General features: G+C 60.5%; 1 protein-coding gene across 2 annotated transcripts in view; it reads left to right on the top strand.

Annotated features, from left to right (window-relative positions):
• The window catches only part of KCNN1 (potassium calcium-activated channel subfamily N member 1), a 67543-nt gene extending 53386 nt beyond the window's left edge, over positions 1–14157 (top strand). For both annotated transcript variants that reach the window (XM_075902761.2, XM_075902760.2), the window contains exons 7-11: positions 2855–2996; positions 3603–3713; positions 5276–5403; positions 11109–11178; positions 11734–14157. In XM_075902761.2, coding sequence (XP_075758876.2) covers positions 2855–2996; positions 3603–3713; positions 5276–5403; positions 11109–11178; positions 11734–12018 — 736 coding nt within the window. In that variant the 3' untranslated portion in view covers positions 12019–14157. The remainder of the gene's footprint in view (positions 1–2854; positions 2997–3602; positions 3714–5275; positions 5404–11108; positions 11179–11733) is intronic.
• The last annotated feature ends 3501 nt before the right edge of the window (positions 14158–17658 follow it).

Genomic DNA, 17658 nt, shown 5'->3' with positions numbered 1-17658 from the left:
ACTTCAGCCCGGCTCCCTGGGCTGTTTCTCCGGCTCCCTGGGCGCTGGTAACTTCAGCCCGGCTCCCTGGGCTGTTTCTCCGGCCCCCTCTGCCTGGCAGGGCTTGGCCCCATTCAGTCTGACCCAGGCAAGTCCAGTTCACATGGAGGATGGGAACCAACCCCCCCCACCCCCCCGCCACACACACCCGCTTCCTTACTCCCGCCCTAGCTGCCCGCCCTGTCCATCAGGCTGGCGAAGAGTTTGGCCTCTCCTGTCTCAGAGGTTTGCTCTCCTATTGACCCTTTCCCTGCCTTTTGGCCTTGGGGCTAGCCAGCCAAAACCCCCACTGATTTCCATAGGGGGTCTCCTGTCCCCTGCCCTCAGCATCCAGAGCACACGGGCAGGAGAGGCCCGGCAGGAAATTTTCACAAAGCCTCCACCTTCTAAATTCCTAGAGTCTAAGGCCAGGCGGGACCTTCGTGGGTGGACCACGTGTGTCACACGGGGAGGGGAGGGCATGTGAATGAACACGCCCACGTGTGTGCGCGTGGCACGCGCGCCTGCTTGCTGTCGCACACACCGACCCACGCCTCCGGGGGAGCCTTGAGGCATCGGAGTGACTCGTGCCCGGAGAGGGAATTCCAGTGGAGCCGGGCCCGGGGGGTGGAGCCGTGGGTGCGTGTGCTGGAGACAGAGCCTTCGGGAAGGATGTGGGCGCAGCCATCCCTAGCCGTGACTGTGGGTGCGATGGAGAGGCGGGCCTCTGGGTGTGCGCCTGTGTGCACGCGTGCAAGGGCAGTCGTGTGTCACACTCACACCGACTGCCCTGAAAATGCTCACTCAGAGAGAATGTCTCCCCGCGAGCCTGACAAATTCACCAGCTGCTTTCAGCCCAGTGTGCCGTGGCCTCGGGACCGCAGCCTGCAGGGACCTTCACCTTCCAGAAGGCAGGAAAGGCCCGTAGCTCCCATTCAGATCCCAGCAGAAATTTCTTGGCCAAACGCATCTGCCACTCTAAAACCCCTGGCCTGCCTTGAGGGGCAGGGCTGGGCTGGGGCCATTTCTCTTTTCGAATCATCTCCGGTTTTTAAGGCAGATTCCATCCCCCCTCGGCAGAGACCAGGGAAATATGAGACATGGGACCGGGGACCGGCAGCCACCGGGAGAATTGTTGGCTCCGTTCCTAGGCTCGAAGTGGGCCCGGCAGAGGAGGCAGCTGCAAAGCCCCGAGTCACTCGTAGGGTTGCCAGATGGTTTAACCAAAAATACCGAACCCCCCGAGCTCTCCCAAAAAACACCGGGGAAAAAATTCTGTTGAGAAAAAAAAGGGGGAGACCAAAGTTCTTGAACAAAAAAAAAAGCTCTGTGCCTTTAAATGGCCCCACGCTCCTCATTCCCCCACCCTCTCCAGATACGGCAGGGAAAATTGTCGAGTATTTTCGGGTGAATACCGGACACCTGGCAACCCTACCGCATTGGGAGGGCCAGTAACCGCCTTGTAACGGGCGGATGGGGCTCCGCTGTCCGTTTTGTCAGCTCTCGTCAGAGAGGGCCTGTCGACACCGGGAAGTTATTTCGAAAGAACGAGATGCAAAACATCACCTCCCGAAGTAACAAAGTCGCGATCGGCGCCATTCCCCGAGGAAAGCAGGAGTGACGATTTCGAAGGAGCCAGCCTGTTCTTTCGAAGTAACGGGCTTGGGAGCGTGGCCGCTCTGCGTCTCGTTCCGAAACAAGGGGAGCTATTTCGAAATAACGCCCTGGTATAGACCGGGACCAAGGCTGACATGACCCTCTGGGCAGAAAGCTCAGCACAGGAAGAATTGGCCATAGAAGGGTCACTGGGTTAACCCTCAGAGAGGTAAACTAACCCCTCCCCCAGCCCCACACTGTGCCTCAGTTTCCCTTTCTAACACGAGCCTCCTGAAGCTCCCCTGCCCATGGGATCAGAACCCTCGTTCCTTTGGCTCCCCGGACAGTGCTGGGTGTTTGCTCCGCATTACCTGCAGGGAGGGGGAGGGAGCCAGACAGTGGCGAAACAGCCCCGTGCGGAGCTGACCTTGTGTGAACCAGGCAGGAACGCACACAGCAAGGGGGTGACAGGTTCAGCTCGCCACTTGCCCGTTTTGAAACCTAGATCCACACCCGCCTCCCCCGGGAAACCCCAGGCAGCCTGGAGTCTGGGCAGCGTGGAGCCAGCTCTCTGGCCGGAGCAATGAGCAGACCTCTGCTGTAAGTCTCAGCAGGTGCGGATCATGGGTCCCTTCTGCACTGGTTTTATTCTGACTCGCCGTGTTTGTTACCGCCAGGGTAGAATCGTAGCACACGAGAGCAGGGAGAGACCTCGAGGGGTCATCGAGTCCGGTCCCCTGCCCTCATGGCAGGACCCAGCACTGTCTAGATCATCCCTGCCAGGTGTCTGTCCAACCTGCTCTTAAATCTCTCCAGTGATGAAGATTCCACAACCCCCTGGGCAATTTATTCCAGGTTTCACCCCCCTGACAGGCAGGAAGTTTTTCCTAATGTCCAACCTCAACCTCCCTCGCTGCAATTTAGGAGAAGGAGCCCTCGTTGCGCTAACACCGCACAGACCAAAGCCGTGCCCGGACCCTGCCCTGGGAAACCTCCAATCCAAATAAAGAGTCGCCCTGTTGTCCCGGAGCAACGATTCAGGCCCGGGATTTCGCCGCCAGCCTCCCGCCCGCATGGCCTGCCGCCAAGCCCCGTGACAGCCCCCGGCGGTGGCCCGTGTTGGATTAAGATCTGATGAGTGACTCTGAAATGCTCGTGCCGGGGGGGTGTGTCCGCAACCGCGCCGGGAGGGAGAGAAGGGGCCGGACAGCCCTTGACCCATGTCATTGCCCCTCGGCAGGTATCACGACAAGCAGGAAGTGACCAGCAATTTCTTGGGGGCGATGTGGTTAATTTCAATCACATTTCTCTCCATCGGCTACGGCGACATGGTGCCGCACACCTACTGCGGGAAGGGGGTGTGCCTACTCACGGGCATCATGGTAAGCCCCCCTGTCCGCCAGGCGGAAACCAGCTCTGCAGACAGGTGGCAGTGGTCCCTCGAATCTTGTCCATCCATGGACGGATCTGCTTCCCACCAATGTGCGGAATAAATGTTGTGATGTGCACCCAGGCATGTGTGGATGTGCACCACCAGGAGAAACACAAAGCTAGCCGTGGGCACTCTGCTAACCAGCGGGGCAGTGTTGGGATTTCTCGAGCGGCCACACGAGCGCCCAGCGTGCAGGGAACACCGACAGGCGGTGTGGCTGCTTTTCTCACCACTCCCTTAGCCAGCAGCTGTAGTAGGCTGTTACTCTCTCTGAAAGACCAGCCACAAAGAGACCAAGATGAGACATGTGAGCACAGGCGAAAGACCCTGTTTCTCACTACCGGCTGCCATGAACAGTGTGGGTTCCCCCAGCACATTCCCGGGGTCCCTGCAAACGTTCCAGGTGCCCAGGTGACCCCCACGCTGTGCCCTTCTGAAAGTCCAGTGGGGGTGCTGGCACCCCCTCTCCTTAGCTCTAGCCCCCACTGGTCCTCTCCCCCCTCTCCCAGTAGCTGGAGTTTTGCTTTACCCTCACCCCTTCTTGTTTTCGTCCCAGGGCGCTGGCTGTACAGCTCTGGTTGTGGCTGTCGTGGCCCGGAAGCTGGAGCTCACCAAAGCTGAAAAACACGTGCACAATTTTATGATGGACACGCAGTTATCAAAGCGGGTAAGAAATCTCCCTTTCTCCCCTACATCTGCTCCTTCCCCCACTGGCCTGGCTCTCCTCCGCCCCACCAACTCCAGTCCAGTCCTGTTCTGGGGGGGGGGGGGGTGAAATTCAGCCCTGGGAAACAGGGATGGGGTTGAAGTGGGTCTGGTGTGGTGTCTAGGCTCTCTCTGCCCGGGGCGGCTTCCTCCTACCGATGGCTCAAAACATGACCCTTGCCCAATTGACTTGACTGCCTGTGACGTAGCGGGGACTATATTCATGCTCTGAAGCTGCAGGGGGTAGCCGAGTTGTGTTGTGTGTGATTCCACTGTCCTGTGCAGTTCTGCAGGAACTCTGTGGGGAGGGGGGGGGGCGTGCCTCAGTTTCCCTGGGCACTGCAACACCATCCGGATGAGGAAGGGAAGGCTGGGTACAACTCGCTGTGCAAGTATGTTCAGTCTCTCAAGTCCTGAGGACCAGGTGACCACAGATAACCCCTTGGGCCCGGGAATCTGAACAAAGGAAGGGGCAGTTGCTGGGTGTGTGAGTTAGTTTTTCGGCTGGCTTGGGGAGCCGGTCAGAGATAGATCCCCGCTATCCCCAAGATGGAATGCACTGAATGCTCCTGGTTCCCGTAACAAGTCTGAGCTACGCTGTGTCCCTGTCGATGAATAAACCTTCTGTTCTACTTGCCGGTTGCGGATGTGGGGTGCAGGGCCCGGTGACTCCCCCCCGCTCCGTGACACTACCGGTGATTACCGTATTTATTGTCCCCCGCTCCGTGACACTACCGGTGACTCCCGTATTTATTGTCCCCCGCTCCGTGACACTACCGGTGACTCCCGTATTTATTGTTCCCCGCTCCGTGACACTACCGGTGACTCCCGTATTTATTGTCCCCCGCTCCGTGACACTACCGGTGACTCCCGTATTTATTGTCCCCCGCTCCGTGACACTACCGGTGACTCCCGTATTTATTGTCCCCCGCTCCGTGACACTACCGGTGACTCCCGTATTTATTGTCCCCCGCTCCGTGACACTACCGGTGACTCCCGTATTTATTGTTCCCCGCTCCGTGACACTACCGGTGACTCCCGTATTTATTGTCCCCCGCTCCGTGACACTACCGGTGACTCCCGTATTTATTGTCCCCCGCTCCGTGACACTACCGGTGATTACTGTATTTATTGTCCCCCGCTCCGTGACACTACCGGTGATTACTGTATTTATTGTCCCCCGCTCCGTGACACTACCGGTGACTCCCGTATTTATTGTCCCCCGCTCCGTGACACTACCGGTGACTCCCGTATTTATTGTTCCCCGCTCCGTGACACTACCGGTGATTACTGTATTTATTGTACCCCGCTCCGTGACACTACCGGTGATTACTGTATTTATTGTCCCCCGCGCCGTGACACTACCGGTGACTCCCGTATTTATTGTACCCCGCTCCATGACACTACCGGTGACTCCCGTATTTATTGTTCCCCGCTCCGTGACACTACCGGTGACTCCCGTATTTATTGTCCCCCGCTCCGTGACACTACCGGTGATTACCGTATTTATTTCTGTTTCCCCAGGTGAAAAATGCTGCTGCCAACGTACTCAGGGAAACGTGGCTCATCTACAAATACACCAAGCTGGTGAAGAAGATTGACCATGCCAAAGTTCGGAAACACCAGCGTAAGTTCCTCCAAGCCATCCATCAGTAAGTCTAACACCTTTACCTGCTTCGTATTTGGTTCCCCTCCGGAGTTTCCAGCGGTGAGGCTGGGGGAGCAAAGGGAAGGGGGGAGATGAATCGGGGCAGGCGTGAAAACGAGCCAGCTGACCTTTGTAACGTTCCAAAATTTGGACGGAAAAGGTCGGCATGTTGAGGGTTTTTTAAAGATTGTGGCGAGAGCACAAGAGACGTTTTTCTTACCGTTTCAAATATGGCCAGCAAAGTTCATCCACATTTCATATTCGGCCAAAATCATGATATCAGAGTTTGATGTCATCAAATTTCAGATCAAAATTCCAAAATTTTCCTAGCAAAAGTGAAAGTTTTGGACCCAAAACAACACCATACAACCTTTGCCAATTGCTTTATTTCCGTTTTTTCAACCAACTTAGCAGGTCGTTGCAAGGTTCAGATTCTAGCAAAAAAACCTTCTCCTGCGCTTGCAGCTTGATTAAAAATGGCATCGTAACTTTGAGGCAAAAATGAGGACAAAGGTGGTTGAAATTTCCAGTTTTCCAGCGTTTCAACCATCGACGGATTTCTACACGTGGCCCTTTTCCCCGTCCTGTTTTTCCAACCGACTGGACTGACGCTTTTCTAATGTTGAGATTTCTGACCAAGCAAAGGGGAGAGAAAACCAAATTCGAAACGTTTTCCACCAATTTTCTTTTTTGGTTTTCCAGGCGCTCCATTTAAAACAAATCCAGGCGCCATCCGTGGGATTTCGGTTTTTGATTGTAAACGTGTCTCTCTCCCTCCAATTCTCTTGACTCAAGGGGAATTCAACTTAGAATAAGCTGAGGATTCATTTGCAAGCTTTTGGGTTTCCTAGAAATCTCGTAGATGATTACCCGAATGGACACGCTGCAGACTACCCCTTGGGGGACCAGATGTGTCCACTCTGGGCCCGTGGACTCCCAGCCACGGCGCCGAATCAAGCTTTCAGCCACACCCACATCCAGCCCCCGTTCATCAACGCACTGCAGCATGTGCTTCCACGCTGGGCTGTCTCGGGGGCCTGACGCGCTCCCGTTCTGTGCGCTCCCTGCCTGGCCCCGTGGGCCGACGTTGAAATCCCGCCATCCACGCACAGAACAGAGCGGGCACCGATACGTTTTCCCCTGCTGGAGGGGCTCCACGGGGCAAAGATGCCAGCGTGGTGCCCAGCGGGAGGGGCCCTCTTTGCCTTGGCTGGCGATTGCAGAACCGAGCTGCCAGCGGCTCTCTTGGCACCCACCGGTGGCCATCCTCCTGGGGCGCCCACGGAGCTTCTGGGGGCACCACCTGGGGCATCCTCCTGGGGCGCCCACGGAGCCTGGGGAGCAGACCGTGCGTGCGAAGAGGAAGCTGCACGTAGAAATCCAGCCTGCAGGGATCCCACGCCGGGCCCCGGGAGCCCAGGGGCCCCACGGAAGAGGGTCCCCCACTGCCTGGCTGCCCAAACACTGGGCCCAGGCTGACACGGGACTTGCCCTCCCCCGCACCCACCCACAACCCCCCCCCCCATGCTTCCCGGCGATGGGGGAGGGGCTCTGGGTGTACCTGGAACCAGGGAAGTGGGAGGTTAACCCATTAACTATAACAGGTGAGGCTTCCCGGCTCCGGATAACTGGCAGGGGCTGGAGTAGGAGCAGCTCCTCAACCCGCTATGGGCAGGGGGCTGCCTCAGCCCCGCGGGGCCGCTGTGAACAGGGAGCCCCCCCCCCCTTTAACTGGTTAACCAGCTACATGGGATTTTACCTCCCTATTCGGAACACAGTGCTGAAGGAAAGGGGAGGGGCTGGGAGGGATGGCCGGGGGTCTGGCAGGGAGGGACCAAGGCCCTGGCACCAAGGAGCTATCTCAGGGAAAAGGGGCCTGGGGTTTGATCCACCCCACACGGACTGTTAAGCAGCACGTGAAGGAGACTCGTGTGCGTGCACGTGTGTGTGCGCACGCATGTGCATGAGTGTGCATGTGTGTGCACGTGCGTGTGCATGAGTGTGCATGTGTGTGCATGTGTGTGCACGTGCATGTGCATGAGTGTGCATGTGTGTGTGCATGTGTGTGCACGTGTGTGTGTGTGCGCGCATGTACATGAGTGTGCATGTGTTTGCACGTGTATGCGCGCACATGTGCATGAGTGTGCATGTGTGTGCATGCACATGTGTGCGCGTGCGTGTGTGTCTGTGTGCGCGTGCGTGTGTGTCTGTGTGTGCATGCATGTGCGTGAATGTAGGACTCTTGGGCACCTCGCAGCCGCTCGGCCCTGACGTAGATGGAGCAGCCCCCCCAAGCCCAAGCCGAGCTGGCGTTTCAGCTGGTACCAGTCTGCAGCAGCCAGAGCCAGAGCCAGACTGCGGGGCAGTCGGGCCAAACCGGGCGAGCGGGCTAGAGACCAGACCCGAGCCGCGCTGCAGCTCCCACACCCGCCACCGCAGGGCCCCCTCGGCGTGCCAGGGCCGGCGGGGCCGAATCGAGGGGGGCCTCCCACCACTGCGCCTCACTGCTGCGGTGCTGGTGCTCGCCGCCCCCCCTGCCCGCTGGAAGGTGGGGGCTGAGCCTGGCGCGGACGAGGCACCGGGGCCAGCAGCTGCCTGGGGAGGAAGCCCCAGCGTTTGATGGTCTGTGCCCCTTCAAACATGCTGGGAGCACCCACGTACCGGGGCAGGACTCCTGGGTTCCATTGTCTGTGCAGCCTCAGGTGTGTCCCTCCATGCCTCAGTTTCCCCAGCTGTAAATTGGGGCTAAGCCTCACCTTTAAACAATTACCATCGATGACGTGCACGGTGAGCTCCTTCGCGTCACGGGCGGCGGGTAATACAGGCAAGGGGAGGCATTGCCTTCCCAAAACTGCCTATGTGCCCTGGCTGCTGGGACGGCTGGAGCCGGACGGCCCCCCCAGGTGGACAGGAAGAATTGGGCTGGGGTTGGGCGGAGCTTGGCTTGCGGAAGGGGCGGGGCTTGCTTTCCCCAGCTGGGCCGTCATCCGCCACATGTGGTTATTGTAACTGAGCCTCTGAGCTGTCGGCAGACTCACGGTTTGGCCTGAGAAATCCAGAGACCAAGGGGGATGTTGCACTAGGCCCTGGAGCACTAGAAAAGGGGGGTGACCCTGTGGCCTTCCCATAGGGTAACCCCAAAGCACCCACGTGGCTGGACAAACTCCGAGAGGCCTCGAGTCACCTGGCCCCCAGCTAAGCCGCATTGACTTGGAAACAGCGACGCTGACGGTTTCACAAGGGGTGCAGCGTCTCCCTTCCCTCCCTCCCAGGGCTGGACCCCTTCATCTCCAGCCCCCCAGGCTGCTCCGATGCGCCCGTCAGTCCCTTTCCTGGGCTCCCTTTGCTCCCTCCTCCCCCGCCGGGTTCATTTCACCAACACGCTCTGGTTTCCGCTCGCCACCCCGGGACGTGCAGCTCTGTCCTTTCGAAGCCTCTGCTTCTCTCGCAGTCTCTGTCCCCGCGGCCCCCGCGGTGCAGCCCCGTCCTCAGCCTGCTTCACAGGAGGAATTTGAAAGGCCTGTCACTAGTGTTCCCTCTAATTGGTTCCATCCATGTGCGGAATAAATGTTGCTCTGTGCACCGAGGCAGGTGCAGAGGTGCACCACCAGCCGACATGCTGCTGGCGGGGGGCGCTCTGCTAATCCACTGGGCGGCACCGGAATCCCTCCTGGGTGGCTGCCCAAGCGCTCAGCTTACAGGGAACGCTGGTTGTCCTGGATGGAGACCCGGGGACCAAGGCGTGAAATGGCATCACTCTCCAGATCTGTGCAAGCAGGCCGGGCCTGTGTGTGAGGGGCTGGCGGGGCGTGGGGGGGGGGCGGGGCGGGCCCTGGCTGGCAGGGCAGTGCGTGTTGTCTGTCCTGTGATTAAAACGTCTTGTGTTTTGTCTTTGTCTCGCCCCGCCCCCTCCAGAGCCCAGAAGTAAGTTGCCTCCGCGAGCGGCCAGTCTCTCGAATGCGGCCTGGTGTGGTGCATGGTTTTGCTGGGCACTCGGGCAATGCAGCCACCTCGGTCTAGCCTGGGAATCCATTGCCCGGGGGTAGGGGGATCCGCAGGGCCGACCTCCCACCTTGTGGCTCCATTCAGCAGCTTCCTAGGGCGTCTCTCCTGCTGGCGGGCGCGTGGCCGGAGGGAGCGGCAGCGTGGGGGTTCCTGCACCAGCTTCGATCTTGCTACCGCGGCGAAAACTGCCGGGACATCACTGCCGCACGGGCCAGCCCTGGGCTCAGCGGCCTCGTCGGCCCAGCGGCGCGTAGCCAGGCGCCCTGCGTTAGCGCAGAGCGGCCCGGCCGAGCCGCGGGCCCCCTCTGATCGCCGCGCGGGAGCCCGATTCCCGCGCTCGGGGACGTGGGCAGGGCGGTTCCACCAGCGGGAGCCTGTCCCCGTTGCTCCGTGTCGCGCTGCGCTCCTGGACTCTAGAAAAGGCAGGGCCGGGTCCTACAGCCCAGGGGCAGGGCTGGATCGGCCCCCGGAGGGCTCTTCCCGCCCTGTAATTCTGTGAATCTAGAGCTGCTTAGAACCCCTCGGGGCGCGGCGGAGGAGGGGTAAGGGGCAGGGTGTGACGGCGCGTTGGGGTTTTCCCGTCTCCTGCACCCCCGGAATGGCACGGACAGACTCCACCAGCCAGTAGAACAGAGGGGGTTTATCGCTTCTCCAGGATGCAGCACAGCACAGATGTCATCTGGTCACAGGGCAGGGCTAGGATGCCTCAGCCCCCCCTTGAGATGGGGGAGCCTGGGCCCCTAAATCCCAGCCTGTTGCCTAGGCTGCTTCCTCCATGATACCAGACAGAAACTAAGGACCGTCCCTTCCCCCAGCCAGGGGCGACATTCCACCTTCCTTTGTTCCTCTCCCTGGGGGGTAGCTGGTCGAACAGGCACCTCCCTGTCCCATCAGCTACTCGGCTGGGCCGTGGTACAGGCAGCAGCCAGTGGGAGTCACCCACAGCCCAAGCCCAGCAACCAGCAAGGTCCCCCCACTACGGCACACGGGGAGATGAGAATGGCCCAGGACAGCAAGGGGCAGAAGAGCAAGGTCCGGGGTGGGGGCGAGATGCCCCCATCTTTTTGGCTTCTCTGTGCAGCCTCAGGTGTGTCCCTCCATGCCTCAGTTTCCCCAGCTGTAAATTGGGGCAATGCCCGGCATCCCAGGATCAGGGCAGGGGAGGGAAGGCCACCCCGGGAGCTCACTGCAGAACAGGGGAGTCTGGGGATTGGGGGAGGGCCACGCTAAGCCCTTCTAAGCTGTGACATCTCGGGTGAGACTCATTCCCCTGCCTCCGGAGGTCACTTTCCAACCGCCCCGCCCCCGCTTTGAAGGGACCCCAGAACCCCATCTCTGCGCCCCAAATCACTGCCGGGCCCGTTCCCAGGACTGTCTGCATGGTCGGGGTTCTCTATGGCAGCCGTGTGGGTGCCCTCCTGTGCCCCATTTGGGTGCCCGGCACCCAGGGGTCCCCTTGCTCCCAAGCGCCCACAACGCCGGAGTGCTCGCCGGCTCCTGCGGCGTGGCCGTTCCAGGGGGTTAGTTCTCCAGGAGAGAGGGGATCGGCCGCCCGCCCTGCGATCTGACGGCTGCATGTCTGTGCCTTGGGTCCCGCCCGCCGGGCTCCGGGACGCTGTGCATGGCGCTGGGGAGGCTGCCCCAGGCTCCGTTCTCCCCCGGCGGAACGGGGCCCACTGACCCTGGGCTCTTCTTTCGCTCTAGATTGAGGAGCGTGAAAATGGAGCAGCGGAAACTGAACGACCAGGCCAACACCCTGGTGGATTTGGCCAAGGTGAGATACTGGGGGACGCCCGGCTGGAGCGCAGTGTGTGCAGCGGGGCTGAGGCCTAGTGGTGAGAGCACTGGCCGAGGGCCAGGACTTGTGGCGTCTCTGCCTTGTTCTAGGAGGGGAGCGGAGGCTCATGGCTGAGGTTGCTAGGCAGGCATCCTGGGTTTTATTCCCAGCTCTGGGAGGGGCACGAGGTCTGGGTTCCCCCCCGGCTGCAGGAGGGGAGAAGGGTGTAGTGGTTAGAGCACAAGATCGCCACTCGGGACTCCTGGGTTCTACCACCGGTGATGGGAGGGAAACAGGGTCTGGTGTCTTAGCGCAGATGGGGAGGTGTCAGGATCTCTGGGTTCTATCCCAGGTGATGGGAGGGCAGTGGAGTCTAGTGGTTAGAGTGAGGCGCTGGCAATGAGGTTCTATTTCCAGCTCTCCACTGGGTCAGGGCCTGTCCCCTGGGTCGGTGTCCGAACCCGGGGGAGGGATCTCGGGGGGCCCCGTCGAGACGGCGTCGGGCCTGAGCCCCTGTGCTCAGCGTCCGGCCTTGCCCCATCTCTCCGCCAGACCCAGACCATCATGTACGACATGATCTCCGAGCTGCAGGAGCGCAGCGAGGACCTGGAGAAACACCTCAGCGCCCTGGAGAGCAAGATCGACTCCCTGAGCCTCAGCCTGCACACCCTGCCGGGGCTCCTCCGCCAAGCCATCCGCCAGCAGCAGGAGCTGGCCAAGAGCTGCACCCCCCGGGCCTGGCCCGTCTCCCGCGGCTCGGAGCGCTCCTCCTGCACGTCTGCCCGCCGGCGGACGTCTCCTTCCACCGCGCCCCACAGCTCATCGGACAGCGGGTGACGCTGGGTGCCGGGCCCGTGATTCTCTGGCCATTGTGTGGCTGATCCTGGTAGCTTTGTTCTGGAAAGCCCTGTACAGTTCGACTCCTGGAGTTCGTCATGCTGGAGTGAAGCGAGAGCTGCCGGCGGGGCCTGACCAGTAGGGATGACTGCCTTCGTCGCAGGGTGGAGAGAGGCGAGGGGCGGGGGATCCAAAGCGGCCCCCGATCCTCAGGACGAGGGAGCCCAGCTGCATGCAGCATGGGCATAGCTTGCATGGACCCTAGGTCGTGACAATGGGCCGTACAGCAGCAGCATGGTTTAATGGTTAGAGCAGGACTCCTGGGATCTTTGGCAAGGATGTGGGGGGTTGAGCGGCAAGAGGAAGGGGATATGGGAACCAGAATTCTGGGTTCTGTTGGAAGGGGTCTAGTTCTGGCTCTGGGAAAGGCACGAAGGCATAATGGTTAGAGCTAGAGGGGCTGGAAGGAGGTGTTGTCTCCCAGTGAGAGCAGGGCAGGGACTAGGAGTCAGGACTTCCGGGGGAATCTCTCCCTGGTTCTTCCACTCGGTGACCTCAGCTTAGTCACTTCACCACTCCGTGCCTCAGTTTCCCCATCTGTAAAATGGTGGGGGGAATAACGCTAAACCGCTGGGAGGTTCCTGGGCTGCCACATGAAGCCGATACAGACTGTGAACAGGCCAGGCGCAGCTGGTCCCGCCTGGCCCGAAGACAAATGCCTCAGGGCCACTGTGCCACGCAGCCGGCATGTGCGAGGATGGGTCTGAATCCAGCTGCGAATCGTGGAAGGAACAGGGTGGGTGAATGCCGGGAGCAGGTGGATGCAGCGCAATCTCCTGACTTTGCGGGGGGGGGGAGGATTTAACTCGGAGCTGCCTGCCCCAACAGACCCACTAGAGCACTGCTGGGAGAGGGGTGGTAGGTGCAGGGGGCTGGCTTCTCCCCTGGAAACCTTACATGAACTACGCAGTCTTCCCGTGAAGCCGCAGGATCAGGCGGGAATGGCTGCTGGGCAGGGAGATTGGGGGGCAGGGGAGGTGGGTGCCTGGCGGGGCGATGGGAAGGGGAAAGGGGGTGGATGCAGGAAATGGGGGTAAGTGTGAGACACCCCCCCGGTGAGTGGCTGGCTGTCAGCTGCATCTCAGCACCATCCACAAAGCCCAGGATGGCTGGGGCCCAAGAGGGACCGGACCAGGGGTGCCCCCCTGTCGTCTGCTCTAGGGGAGATGCTGGGGGAACAAAGCCATCACAGGGGTCAAAACCCACCTGCCCCCCCCCCCACCTCCCCAGCCATAATGCTGGACTCCAGCCAGCCCAAGCTGGGGGGCGGCTTCTCCAGCAGGGCCCGGGGGTGTCCGCATGGCCCCTCGTAGCATTGGAAACTCCGGGTCGTGATTGCATGTGGACCCTCCCAAAGGCCGAGGGGCTGGGGTGAGGTTGAGAGCTAAGGGGGCTGGTTCTGCCCCAGTGGACGAGTTCCCCCTCCAGGCCACACCGCCCAGCGATCCGGCGCCCTCTGGCTCGTTTTTATTCCGAATCCTAGCACCGGTGAGGTCGTTGACACAAGGCAACATCACGGGGGGAGCCCTGAGAGGCTGTTCTCTCTGTCCTGCTGCTCACCCCCCCTCTCTGGGTTTTGTGAATGGTCTCAACCCAGCTCTGATTTGAATAATAAGACACTCAGGGGATGCTCAGCCAATCACAGGCCTCCTCTGGATGAACGTTCTTTGAGGAGGATGCCTGGCGCAACAGACCGTTCCATTGTGATTTACCAAGGGGGGGGGGCATGCTTGGTCCCCATTGTCAAGGAAATGTTAAAGGTCTGGCAAAGGAGAGGCTTCGACACCATTGTTTGCACCAGGGCGCAGTCACGAGTAGCGGCGTTTCACGCCCGCTTTGCACTGGTGCAAAGGGCTGCGCAGCAGCACAAGGCCCTGGCCTCCGGCTTTACTCCAGTATGTGGGTTCTGATGGCAGAATCCAGGGAACTTTCAAAGAAACCCTTTTCCTCTGAAGCCAAACGTCAGACCCCGGCAGGAGTGGCGGGTGGGCAACGGGGTCTGGTCCTTTGTGACTTTTCCTTAGGAATATCCCATTTTTTAAAGGGGAAAATAAATAAATAAAGAGACCAGTGTCTGGACCGGAGTTGTGTCTGCACGTCCTCGGTCTGCGGAGCGGCAAATGCTGTAATGTTTCTGAGATGCACGGGTTTCTTCTTTCTCTGGCTACTGAGTCAGTTTCTTAGCCTGGTCCTGAGAGATTGGTTATCTCCGAAGCGTCCAGTCTTGGGGGTACCTAGGTTCGGGGATTAGAAGACACCCCCATTGCGACTGGCCCCTGCAGAGGAAGGCAGCAACAGAGCTGAAGGAAAGCCAAAAGGCTGGCTCATCGCGTCTACACGGGGGAGTTATTTCGAAGTCACTCCCCTTATTTCGAAATCACAAGGTAAGTGTCCACACTGCCAGGCCTGTTATTTTGAAATAGTAACTCCTGCTTGTGAAGTACGGCTAAACGGTGGGGATCCCGAAATAGCTACCCCGCCTCTTTGAATCGCGCGCGTTATTTCAAAGTATTCTTCAAAATAACAGGCGTGCTATTCCACAGTGTATCTGCCCACCTAGGGCCTCGCTTTAGAAATTGCTCCTCTTGTTACCTAAAGGGACAAGACACGTGGAGACCTCGGGGCTGGATTCTGCCCAGGTGCAAATGGCTTTTGCTGCCCTCTTCTCGTGGGACTCTCCCTGTAACTCTTCTTCTCAAAATAGCATGTGAGTTCAAAATTTGGCGCTGTGTAGACGTGCCAAATTTCAAAAGAAGCTATTTTGAAATACAATCCAAATAAGATACACAATTTGCTCCAATTACGACATTATTTTGAGTTTCGGGTGCTATGTAGATGCCCCCAAGAGGAATAAATAGTTATTTTGGGGAGTTATTATTTTGGAATAACTTATTTAGAAATAACCCGGTAGTGTAGACATAACCTAACTCACCAGTGAGTGTCTATTGCACAGGGGTGGGTGCGCTGGGTTAGCATGGGGGGGCGGGGGGGCCTGGCTCTGGGGGAGGGGTGGGTGCGCTGGGTTAGCACAGGGGGGCGGGGGGCCTGGCTCTGGGGGAGGGGTGGGTGCACTGGGTTAGAGTGGGGGACCAGGGGGGCCTGGCTCTGGGGGAGGGGTGGGTGCACTGGGTTACAGCGGGGGGCTGGGGGGGCCTGGCTCTGGGGGAGGGGTGGGTGCACTGGGTTAGAGCGGGGGACCGGGGGGGCCTGGCTCTGGGGGAGGGGTGGGTGCACTGGGTTAGAGTGGGGGGCTGGGGGGGCCTTGCTCTGGGGGAGGGGTGGGTGCACTGGGTTAGAGTGGGGGACCGGGGGGGCCTGGCTCTGGGGGAGGGGTGGGTGCGCTGGGTTAGCACAGGGGGGGCGGGGGGGGCCTGGCTCTGGGGGAGGGGTGGGTGCACTGGGTTACAGCGGGGGGCTGGGGGGGCCTTGCTCTGGGGGAGGGGTGGGTGCACTGGGTTAGGAGGGATCCGGGGGGGCCTGGCTCTGGGGGAGGGGTGGGTGCGCTGGGTTAGGAGGGATCCGGGGGGGCCTGGCTCTGGGGGAGGGGTGGGTGCGCTGGGTTAGCACAGGGGGGATCCTGGGGGGGGGGGGGCCTGGCTCTGGGGGAGGGGTGGGTGCGCTGGGTTAGGAGGGATCCGGGGGGGCCTGGCTCTGGGGGAGGGGTGGGTGCACTGGGTTACAGTGGGGGACTGCGGGGGGCTGGTTCTGGGGAAGGGCATGGGCACTGGGTTAGGGCAGGGTGGGGGGGGATGTAAATGTAGAAAACCCCCACACATATTTCCGTCGGCAGGACTGTATCCTTGTTCTCATTTAATTGCACGATTCGTCGGGATTCATGTTTTTAATCGCTTGCCAGCGCTACCTAAAATCCCCCGGGCAGCTCAGCTACCGACCCCCCCAAATTAACCCCTGAGCCGGGGGGGGGGGGGTTAACGCTAGAGCAGGTGCCGGAGGCTGGAGGCCCCAGGAGATGTTCTGGGGCCGATCCTCCCCCTCTAAGCCAGGCCCAAGCCCCCCCCGGAGGCCGCGGGGGAGGGGCGTTCAGCGTGGCCGGGTTTGTTTTATTTCCGTGGCCTCTGACAAATGCTCCTGCCACGCGCCCCGTGAGGCGTGAAATGAACTTCGGCTGCTAAGCGAGGGCTGAGGCAGCAGCTGTTCTGTCGCAATCCGCCCCCCCCCACACACACCCAGCCTGGCCCGTCCATCACCCTCTGCCGCCTGCCCCGGAGCCCCGGCACTTCCCCGGCCCATTATGGCTCCAGCCTGCGAGCTCCCGGCCTCATCCATCAACCTGCCACCTCGGCTCTGCTGGGAGACAGCGCCAAGCCCGGACGTGCCCCGCTGCTTCTGAGGGCAGGGGGCTGGACACGTCCCCGCCTCCCCCTGGCTAAATGAATTAGGACCCACGCGACAGAGGCAGAGGGGACTGAGGGGCACCGGCGGAGCTGGGTGTCCGCGGGACCTTCAGCAACTCCCTTCCCTGCCCTGTGCCTCAGTTTCCCCCTTTTGAAAAGCAGCGAGGACAGCCCCTCCCGGCCCGGGGTCTCAATTGCCGACGCAGTGCGGGGGCGGTGCTGTGATTTCTGGCATTTCGCTCGCTCGCTCCTCAGCTGCCCACCGGGAGGCGGCACACTGCCCCCCCGACGATGGTTTCTGCTTTGAGACTTTGGGGGCGTAGGCACCTGTGGTGGGTACCCCGCAATCCTGCACCCCCATCCACAGCAAGCTGAGACTCCGCCAGCCAGTAGAACAGGGGGGTTTATTGCTTCTCCAGGATACAGCACAGCACAGCCGTGATGTGGTTACAGGAGTCAGGGCCGGGCACCCTCAGACCCCTTGGAGGAGGGATCCCTCAGTACTCAGCTGAGTCTCCTCTCTTCACGTTTTCCCAGCCCCAAAACTGCCCAGCTCCCAGGCCCTGCCCCCCAGCCAGGTGTCCGTCTCCAGCTCCCTTCCTTTGTCTCTCCCCCTGGGAAGAGCCTTGTTATCTGCTCAGGCTGGGACTAGGTTTCTGGGCCAATCCACATGTGGGGGAGTCGGTGGGAATTGCACATCCCAGCACAGAGGAACCCCGGGTCACAGAGCAGACAGCCCCCCTGCGCCGTCACAGCGCCCATACACGGGAGGCTGTGGACTCAGGGAAAACCCAGCTGGGGCCCCGCACACAACCCCCTACCTGCTCCTATGTCGTCTGGGCTCGCTCGGCCGGCCTGGCCGGGCCAGTCCTGCAAGATCGTGCAGGGTCCAAACTCTGCAGGGCTTTAGCGGGGTGTCTACCAAGCTCCCAGCTGCTCTTGACAGACCCTCGGCCCCTCCCTCGTCCTCTCCCTCGGCGCGGGGCTTGATCCCGAGCAAAGAAACCCACCCGACCCCAGCACGATCTGGATCCAGCCAGCTCTGGCTAACCCACCGGGCCAGCACTTTCGGGGGACCCCCTCTTCCTCTTGTCCCCACTCCCTGTCAGGGCTGGATTCTCCCCAGTAGCTCGGCAGGAGGGGCCGGAGGAACCTGCCGATGGGGGTGGGCACTGCTGAGCTAATCCGGTGTAGACTGGACGGGCGATGGAGATGGGGCAGTTTC

This window comes from Pelodiscus sinensis, chromosome 32 (genome assembly GCF_052426305.1).
Source record: "Pelodiscus sinensis isolate ZL-2025 chromosome 32, ASM5242630v1, whole genome shotgun sequence".
NCBI lineage: Eukaryota > Metazoa > Chordata > Testudines > Trionychidae > Pelodiscus > Pelodiscus sinensis.
The sequence above is the reverse complement of the archived record's forward strand: the minus strand, read 5'-3'. Positions and strand labels throughout refer to the sequence as shown.